A 9271-nucleotide genomic window follows, 5' to 3' on the forward strand; every position below is an offset into this window, starting at 1 on the left:
CCCCCGGGGCTGAGAGACCCCCCCGCCCCCGGTCACCGGCGGGGCCTGGCGGGAGGCAGCAGGCCTCCCCTCCCCGCGCCGGGGACGGACCCGAACCCCCGTTCCTCCCCGTTCACCCCCGTTCGTCCCCGCCGCCTCTGGGGCCGGGGGGGTCCCGCGCTGTCCCCCCCGGCTTGGGGACAACGGGGCCACCAGTGGCGCCTTCCGGGCAAGGACGGGCCGCAGCGCAACCTCGCCGTTCGGCTCCGATGCCCGGGAATCCCGCTGCCTCCCCGCGGAGCCCCCGGCACCTGCTCCGTGGCCCCCGCCGCAGTCAGTCCCCGTCTCCGAGGGTGGCAGCACGCGAAAGCCACCCGGGAACGGGTCGGACAGGGAACGGAAAGCCGCCGAGTCCGGCACCGCGCCGAGGCCTTCGCCCTCCTCCAGCCCCACTCGCCCTGCAGCCACCTCCACTCCAGGTGCTGTGACCCGCTCCGGAGGGGACGGGGATCAGGCCTGGAGGAGCTGCCAGCCCCCGGGAGCCACCGGCCGAGGCTGTTGYGGCCCCCTGCCCCCCAAAGCAGCCGGGGCACCCAGAGCCCCCGGCCCCCAAAGCACTGCCCCGGCAGGGACACCCCGGGGACCCGGCGCCCCCACAGTGACGCCCRCCCTGGCAGGGACGCCCCAGGGACCCAGGGACAGAAACAGGGATCCAGGACGGAGACACACATGCTGGCCCCTTCGCAGAGCCCCAGCCAGCGCATGGCGCTCGGRGCCACAAGCGCGGTCACCTCCGCGCCTCCCCGCCATCTCCTCTGCGCCATGCCATGGCCATGGGCACCCGAGGGTCCCTGGGCCGCTGCTCTGCCTCTGAGCATCCCCCCCCGCAGGCTGGGGGCAAGGACCGGGTGGCCCCTGTGTGTCCAGTCCTGTGGAGGGGTGCCCAGTCCCATAGCGGGGTGCTCAGTCCCATAGCGGGGTGCCCAGTCCCATAGCAGGGTGCCCAGCCCCACAGCAGGGTGCCCAGGGATGGCCATGCAAGGGGGGTGCTGCCCCCCGAGCAGGCTGCTTGCCCCGCCGCCTCCCCAAATTGTGCCCCCAGCTGGGGCAGTAGCCCTCCCCCCGCGACACCCCACACCCGGAGCCGCTCCGCACCCGGAGCCGCTCTCCGTGGCCGAAGCCAGCGCGAGCGGGGTGCTGCTCGGCCGGGCCCTTTCCGTCRGCCTCATGGTTTTGCTGCCCCGAGTGCGGGGGGAAGCTCCGCACAGGGCTGGACCCCCCCCCTCTGCCCCGGGGGTTTCCCTGGGGGGGGGGGTTGCCCCACGGTGGTTCCCACCCCATGGCATGGGTGCTCGAAGGTGCACCCCCCCCCGGGGCACCCAAAAGCGAGCCCTGACTCGGAGTGGTTCCGTGCACGGGCCCTCAACTTCCCGGCTTTGGGGGGGACCCCACGTGCCACCGCCACGAGAGCCCCCGAGCCGGCACTGTCACCCCGCTCGGCCTCTCCAGCACTGAAATCGGGCATTGCCGCACCCCGGGGTCAGGGAGGCCACTGGGGCTGGCCAGGGACGGGGGTGCCCAGTGTGGGCACGGGGGGGGGGGACAAATCCAGGGCCGAGGCCTCAGCGGCCCCCACCGGCATCGCCCCGTGCCTCGGTTTCCCCGGGGTTTCCGGCTCGCGGCGGGCGGCAGCGGCCACGTCGGCGGGCACCGATCCAGCTCGCCCGGGGCCCCGCGCGGGAGCGAGCGCAGGTGGGGAGCGCGGGAGCGAGCACGGGCGGCGCGAGGAGGCGAAAAGCCGCGGCGGTGGACGGAAAGCGACGGGGGGGGGCACGGCTGGAGGGGGGTGTGGGGGGGCCACCCGGCCGGGTTCGCCGCCGTCGCCCGCGCGCAGCCCCCCGGGGGCTCCTAGGCGCCCGCCGCCGGCATGGCCCAAACCACCTCCCTGCACTGCCGCGTGGTGGAGGGGAAGGACCTGCCAGCCAAGGACGTGTAAGTGGGGCTGGGGTCTCCCTCTGCCCCCCCACCCTGATTCCCCCCCATTCCCCCCCCCCCAGGATGTTGCCAGGGGGGGAGACCTGGGTGCCCAGCTTTCCCCCTTGATTTGGGGGCTCCCCGCTTGCACCCGTGCCAGCAGCAGGCTTTGCCCCCCAGCAGCCTGGGGGTGCCTGGGTGCCCCCCACCCCTGTGGGTCCGGGGGGGGGGGCGGCTCTGTGCAAGGGGAGCAGAACAGGACCTGCTGATGCCGGGGATGGCGGGGGTCTGCCAGGAGGGGCCCCAAGGGCAGGTTGAGCCCTGGGCACAGGCAGCCCCCCAAAACCACCGGTTTGGCACTGGGCCCCCACCCCCACCCCGAGCCTGGCACCCCACGCGCGTCCCCGCCGGGGAGGGAGGGGGGGGGACACGGAGCCCCATCCGGCTTGGCCGGCAGCTCCGCTTCCTCCTACGCTGCCGACACGGTTCGGCGGCGCTGGCAGCACCGCCTGCGCCAGCCTGGCACCGCGGGGCCGCCGCCGGGCGCTCCCTGCCTCAGTTTCCCCACCGGGAAGCGCACCCGGCCCCGGGATCGGGCGCTGGGTCTCGCCACGCCGCCCGACGGGCCCCGGCTGCCCCACGCCGGCGGCTCCGTGCCACGAGGGGTTAAGCTCAGGGAGGGCGCTGGGCCAGGCGCGAAGCCTCCAGCGTGGTGGCACGGTGACACCGCGACAGCCGGGGCGCCGTGACACCGGGAAGGGGGTTGCTACAGAAACTCGGGCTCGGCTGGGCCGCTCGCCAGCCACGGGATCCCGCGGGGAACGGGGCCGGAGCGGGGCTGGGGACGCGGGGCTCGGCCGAGGGAGCCCGACCCTCGGGTGCAGCTGAGACYGTGCAGCTCAGTTCGCCTCCCGCGGGAGAGCCCAGAGCTGCTGCTTCCATAGGATTTGAGCTGATGCTTCCGAAAAGTGCCAGGGCGCGGAGCCGATGCGGAGTGTCCGCGGGTCCCGGGTCTTCCCAGCGCGCACGGGTCCGACCGGGGGCTTTTTTGGGGGGTGTCGGGGCAGGAATCCCTGCGGGCGACAGCAGCACCCACACGGGCCATCCAGGTCCGGCACCGTGCCCGGGTGCTGAGCGGAGTGTTGGGACCCCGCGCGGGGGCGATGCCGGGGGGCGGGGGGGGACGGGACACACCGCGTGGGGAGGCTGGCGGAGCCGTGGGGTGCAGGGGCGTCCCTGCGCGGGGGCCGGCTGAGCCTGCGCGTCTGCTTCCCGCGGCTAGGTCGGGCTCTAGCGATCCCTACTGCCTGCTCAAGGTGGACAACGAGGTGGTGGCCAGGTACGCGGGGCCGCCGGGGTTTTTTTTTTTGGGGGGGGGGGCTGGGGGTGGCGGGGGGGGGGCCGAATCCCAGCGGAGGGGGATGCAAAAAACCCCCGGAGCTGCACCCGTGGCCTCCAGGCACAGAGCTGCCGCTGCTGCCTCAGTTTCCCCATGCGCAGGCGAGCCCGTTTGTGCCCGCTCCTGGGTGCTGKCTGGGTGCTGGGCACCCAAACGCCGGCCCCCCCGCGGCTCTCCTTAAATTTTGCTCCGCCGCCAGGACGGCCACGGTGTGGAGGAGCCTGAACCCCTTCTGGGGCGAGGAGTACACGCTGCGCCTGCCCCTGGGCTTCCAGCGCCTCGCCGTCTACGTGCTGGACGAGGACACCGTCGGGTAAGGGGACGGCGGGGCCGGGCCACCTCGCCCGTGGGTGCCACCGCGGCCTCTCCATCCCCCCCCACACACACCCCGCCGCCTCTGTCCCCTCGCAGGCAGGACGACGTGATCGGCAAAATCTCGCTGAGCCGGGAGCAGATCCTGTCCGAGCCGCGGGGTGAGCGGGGGGGCAGCACCCAGCGTGGGGGGGGGGGGTTTCCACCGGGCACCGCGGGGCGCCCGCTCACCCGCCGTCGCCCTCGGCAGGCATCGACGGCTGGCTCAGCCTGGCGCCCGTCGAGCCCGACGAGGAGGTGCAGGGCGAGATCCACGTGGAGCTGCGGGTGCCGCAGCGGCGGGGCCCCCGGGCGCTGCGGTGCCGCCTCGTCGAGGCCAGGTAGCGGGCGAGCTGCCCGCCGCGGGGTGCAGCCGCGCCGCGAGCGCGGGTGGCAGGAGAAGGAGGTGGCCGGCGCGGCAGCGTCGCGGGGCTCACGTCCCGCCTGGCTAAAGCGTCTCTGCTTCTAACCCACGTGTCACGACGCTGTGGGGTCTCAGCTCCGGAGGGGTGAATGCCCAGCTGTCTCAGCACCAGCCCCCGCTCAGGCAGAGGGAAGGTGGCAGCTCGGGGACAGGGGACAAGGGGCAGAGCCGGGCGCCCGCGGGGCACCAGGACGGTGTCGGCGTTCCCTGGGGACATTCCCAGTGAGCCCGGCCGGCGCCTGCGCTGCGTTGCTCCCCCGGGGACATCAAAACGGCTTCAGCGGGGGAAACTGAGGCACGGGCAGGGCTGGGGCGGGCCGAGCCGGGGCCGGGAGCGGGCAGGGGTGCGCGCGTGTGCGCGCGTGTGCGTGTGCGCGCCCGTGCCCCGCGCACACGCCTGCCAGCCGCGAGGACCGTGGGAGAGGAGCAGGCAGCAGAGGCAGCATCCCGCTGCCATGGCGACCGAAGCGGGTACCAAGGCGACGGGATGGCCTTGGGGACCGGGGGGGGGGGCACCCGGTACCCTGCCGCGCCCTGGGGGCGGGGGGGGGGGGGGAGGGGGGGCAGGACCGCCGGGGAACGGGGACCTGTTTTCACCGCGGGACTTTCTCCCAGGCTGGGGGCTGGATGGGGAGGGGCTGGGACATGGGACACGGGGCAGGGGACCGCTGGGGTCTGGCACCCCCAAACCATAGGCAGCACCCGCGGGTACATCGGTGTGTCTAGATGGTGCTGGGTGCCTCCAAGCCACGGGGACACCAGCCTGCCCGGGGACAGCAGCGTCCCGGGGCTCAGCCTGCCTGTGACCCCCCCCCCCCACAGGGACCTGGCCCCACGAGACCTCTCGGGCACCTCGGACCCCTTTGCCCGGGTGTCGTGCTGCGGGCGCACCTTGGAGACCGCCGTGAGTCGGGGTGCCGGCGGGCGCAGCGGCCCCCGGGAGCTGCCCAGGGGAGTCTGGCGTGGGGGGGCCGTGGGCACCTCGTCCCTCGCCAGCCACCGCCTCCGTCCCCCTCCCAGGTCGTTAAGAAAACTCGTTTCCCGCGCTGGGACGAGGTGCTGGAGTTCGAGCTGCCGGCCGGGGAGCTGGGGGAGGCCGTGCTGAGCGTGGAGGTGTGGGACTGGGACATCGTGGGCAAGAACGACTTCCTGGGACGGGTGAGGACCCCCCGGGCCGCCGGGCATGGCACGGGCATCGGGGACGGCGCAGGACACGGCGGGATGCTGATGTCCTGCCCTCCGGCCCCGCAGGTTGAGTTCCCCCTGGATGCCATCTGCAAGGCCCCCACCAAGGGCTGGTTCCCGCTCCTGCCCTTCCCCAGCACCGCGGAGGATGCCGGGTGAGCCAGGGCAGCACATGTGGCCCTGGGAATGCTAGGAATGCCAGCAGGAGCAGCTCCGGGGGATGGTGAAGGACTGGGAGGCTGGGGGGCTCTGCCATCGCTGGTCCTCATGGGGAAGAGGGACAGGACAGAGGGATGGGGGTGGTGAGGTCTGGAGATGTGGGTCACCAACAGGACACAGGGTCCAGCTGAGCTCCCCCATCTCCCGCTCTCTTTGCAGGGGCCGGCTGGGGGCTCTGCGGCTCAAGGTGCAGCTGGTGGAGGACAGGGTCCTGCCCGCCACCTACTACCAGCCCCTCATCGAGCTCCTCGTGGAGTCCATCTTCCACCCGGGCGAGGTGGGTGTCAGCCCTGCTGGAAGCGGGTGCCCTGGGGGACCCTCTGCCCGGGTGTCCCCCCTGGCTCGCGGCAGCTCTGAGCCCACCCACAGTCTCACTGTGCCCACCCAGCCCAAAGACATCACGCCGCTGGCCATCCTGGAGGAGGTCAGCTCTTTGGAGAGCCAGCAGGACGTGGCCACCAAGCTGGTGAAGATCTTCCTGGGGCAGGGGCTGGCCGTGCCCTTTCTGGACTACCTCATCGTCCGCGAGCTGGCCAGGACCAGTAAGTGCCAGTGCCAACAGCATCGCTGGTGCGAGACTGGCTGAGGGCATCACTGCGGGCGTGGGGTGGTGGCATGGCCACAAGGGACCCAGGCACTCCACGGCTTCTGCTCTCTTCCAGCGGACCCCAACACCCTCTTCCGCTCCAACTCGTTGGCCTCCAAGTCTGTGGAGCAGTTCATGAAGGTGAGGGCGAGAGGGGGACGTGGCCCTGTCAGCAGGGACGGATCGGGAAGGCGCAGCTTGGTGCCACCTCCATCGCCACCATGGCTCCGTCTCCACCACCTCAGGCGGGGGGGATCTTCATCCCGCCCAAATGCCCAGGTGCTGCTGGCCCTGCTGCACCACCAGGCACAAACTGATATCTTCAGGCTGGGGAAAAGCTGGTGGCATCTTCAGGAGCCCCGGAGAGCCTTTTCCAGCTCCCAGAGCCACGCGGCACCAGTCCTCCCCATGTGCCCCTTGGGCTGTCCCTCGCAGGTGGTGGGGATGCCCTATCTCCATGAGGTCTTAAAGCCCATCGTGGACCGCATCTTTGAGGAGAAGAAGTACGTGGAGCTGGACCCCTGTAAGATGGAGCTGAGCTGCAGCAGGTGAGTGCAAGGCACTGCAGGGACATGGGCAGCCAGCGAGCGGCCAGCTTTGAGGACTCAGGGCCTCCTTGTTGGCTTTGGGCCACCCAGAGGGTCCATGGTGGCCCATTCCTGGGTGCTGGGGCTCTCATACGCTCACGTGCCCATAGGAGGATCTCGTTCAAGGGGTCCCTGTCGGAGGCCCAGGTGCGCGAGAGCAGCCTGGAGCTCCTGAAGGGCTACCTGGGGGACATCATCGAGGCCATCGTGGGCTCCGTGGACAAGTGTCCCCTTGTCATGCGAGTGGCCTTCAAGCAGCTCCGCCAGCGGGTGGAAGAGCGCTTCCCCTCCRCGGAGCACGAGGTGGGCACGGAGTCGAGTGCCGGCAAACCTGGGGGGCTCAGGGTGTCCCCAAGCCTCCGAAGTCCCCAGCCTACGCGGGGCTGCTGCCGCGGGTAGGGCTCTGAGCTCCTCTCCTCTCCCAGGAGGTGAGGTACATCTCCATCAGTGGGTTTCTCTTCCTCCGCTTCTTCGCCCCTGCCATCCTCACCCCGAAGCTCTTCAGCCTCCGCGAGCAGCACGCCGACCCRCGCACCAGCCGCACGCTGCTCCTGCTGGCCAAGGCACGGGGACCAGGGAGGGACGGGCACTCCGCAGAGGGTTGGGGACCTCAGGGAGGGACAGGGACCCTGCAGAGGCATGGGGACCCTGCAGAGGGATGAGGACCTTGGGGAGGGAGGGGGACCCCAGAGAGGGATGAGGACCTTGCAGAGGGACAGGGACCTTGGGGAGGGATGAGGACCCCACAGAGGAATGGGAACCCCAGTGAGGGACATGGACCCTGGGGTGGAAAAGTTCCCCTTGGGAACTTTCCTGGGAGGAAAGGGGATGCTGGAAAGGGACAGGGATKCTAGAAAGTGATGGGGACACCCAGGGGGGAATGGGGACACCAGGGACAGACAACAACCCCAGAGAAGGATGGCGATGCCAGGGAGGGACAAGGATGCCAGGAAGGGACGGGGCCCCTGAAGAAGGATGGGGATGCCAGAAGGAGACAGGGACCCTGGGGAGGGATGGAGACCCCGAGGAGGGTGGGGACCCCGGGAAGCCACAGGGACACTGGGGAGGGACAGGGACGCCATGGAGGGCTGGSGACACCACTGAGAGCAGAGCCCCTGCTGCCGCTGCAGCTGCACACTGCAGCCAGCTCGCACCCAGTCCCGTCCCAGGCCACCGCCCTGGTGGTGCCAGGCCACGTGGTGGACACGGAGCGTGGTGGGTTCCCATCGCCTGCACCAGGATGCTCCGCTCCCCCGCTCGGCTTCCTCGTTCCCAATCCCTGCCAGGCAAAGCTGGAGCATCCGCCGGGCAGGCGCCGTGGCCTCACCCCGTCCCCCCCCCATCCCCTCCGCCGCTGCCACCCCCCACCCCGCCAGGCCCTGCAGAGCATCGGCAACCTGGGGCTGCAGCTGGAGCAGGGCAAGGAGCAGTGGATGGCGCCGCTGCGCTCCTTCCTCCTGCCCCGCGTCGCCTGTGTCGAGGCCTTCCTGGACAGCCTCGCCGCCGTGGAGGGCGCCGGGGGCGAGCGGGCAGCGGCCGGCGGGGGCGGCCCCCGGCCCCCCGCGCCCCCCATCAAGGAGGGCTACCTGCACGCGCGCGACGCCCCGGGCCTCTGCCCGCTGCCCCGCTTCGCCTTCCAGAAGCACTACTTCCAGCTCAGTGCCGAGGCGCTGCGCTACGGCGAGTCGCCCCAGCGGCAGGTAGGCTGCGCCCCGCCGTCCCCCCGTCCCCCCGTCCCCGCCAGAGCCCCCCGCTGGGCCCCTGAGTGAGGCGCTGCGGGGGGCTCGGTGCCCGCAGGCGGGCGGCTGCATCGCGGTGCGGCGCATCCGGGCGGCGGAGCGCGTCGACGCCGGCGCCTTCCAGCACCCGCACACCATGCAGGTGGTGGCGCAGGACAGCGGCGGGCAGCTGCGCACCACCTACCTCCGGTGCAAGGTGGGCGCCCCCCTCTCCCCGGGGACCCCCCCTCCCGGGCACCCACCGCCCCGGGACCCCCGCTCTGGGAATGGCCCTGSGGATGGGGGAGAGTCTGGCCCTGAGCCCCGGCATTCCCAGGTGCCGGTGGCACTGGGACCACTGGGGTGCCCTGCCCCAGCTGTACTGGGAACACTGGGGGTGCCCTGCCCTGGCTGTACTGGGGTTGGTGGGGCCCCTGCCCTGGCTGCACTGGGAACACTGGAGGTGCCCTGCCCTGGCTGTACTGGGAACACTGGAGCTACTGAGCCTTGGTTGCACTGGGGTCACTGGGCTGCCCATCTCTGGCTGTACTGGGAACACTGGGGGCGCCCATGCCTGGCTGTACTGGGATCGGCGGGGGTATCTGGGCCCTGTCCGTACTGGGGTGACTGTGGTACCCAGCCCTGTCTGTACTGGGAGCACTGGGCTGCCCAGGCCCTGGCCCCACGGTGCCCCCCACCAGGTCCTACCTGGCCAAGCTGTGCCACCGCCGTCCCTCCACGGCCCCCTGCCCGGTGCCCCCCCGTGCCCGGCACCCACGCGGGGCTGCGCCCACCCTCCTCCTCCTCTTCCTCCTCTTCCTCCTCCTCCTCCTTTTCCTCCTCTTCCTC

The 9271-nt window shown here is 71.8% G+C and overlaps 3 protein-coding genes across 3 annotated transcripts in view; 1 reads left to right on the forward strand and 2 right to left on the reverse strand.

Annotated features, from left to right (window-relative positions):
- The window catches only part of WSB2 (WD repeat and SOCS box containing 2), a 6685-nt gene extending 5181 nt beyond the window's left edge, over positions 1-1504 (reverse strand). Inside the window, exon 1 of the mRNA XM_026088358.1 lies at positions 1432-1504. Within this exon, the coding sequence (XP_025944143.1) occupies positions 1432-1504 (73 nt within the window). The remainder of the gene's footprint in view (positions 1-1431) is intronic.
- Positions 1505-1906: 402 nt separating this feature from the next.
- Positions 1907-8926, forward strand: RASAL1 (RAS protein activator like 1). The gene is made up of 17 exons (XM_026088360.1): positions 1907-1971; positions 3236-3292; positions 3552-3665; positions 3764-3825; positions 3915-4044; positions 4950-5031; positions 5148-5285; positions 5379-5467; positions 5691-5808; positions 5920-6073; positions 6194-6258; positions 6553-6665; positions 6815-7007; positions 7130-7267; positions 8081-8404; positions 8502-8643; positions 8760-8926. Exons 1-17 carry the CDS (start codon positions 1907-1909, stop codon positions 8924-8926), a joined length of 2151 nt encoding a protein of 716 aa, XP_025944145.1.
- An 18-nt stretch (positions 8927-8944) lies between these two features.
- LOC112976778 (E3 ubiquitin-protein ligase DTX1-like) overlaps positions 8945-9271 on the reverse strand; it is an 11510-nt gene continuing 11183 nt past the window's right edge. The window contains exon 8 of the mRNA XM_026088361.1: positions 8945-8971. Within this exon, the coding sequence (XP_025944146.1) occupies positions 8945-8971 (27 nt within the window). The remainder of the gene's footprint in view (positions 8972-9271) is intronic.

This window comes from Apteryx rowi, unplaced genomic scaffold (genome assembly GCF_003343035.1).
Source record: "Apteryx rowi isolate R43461 unplaced genomic scaffold, aptRow1 scaffold_768, whole genome shotgun sequence".
NCBI lineage: Eukaryota > Metazoa > Chordata > Aves > Apterygiformes > Apterygidae > Apteryx > Apteryx rowi.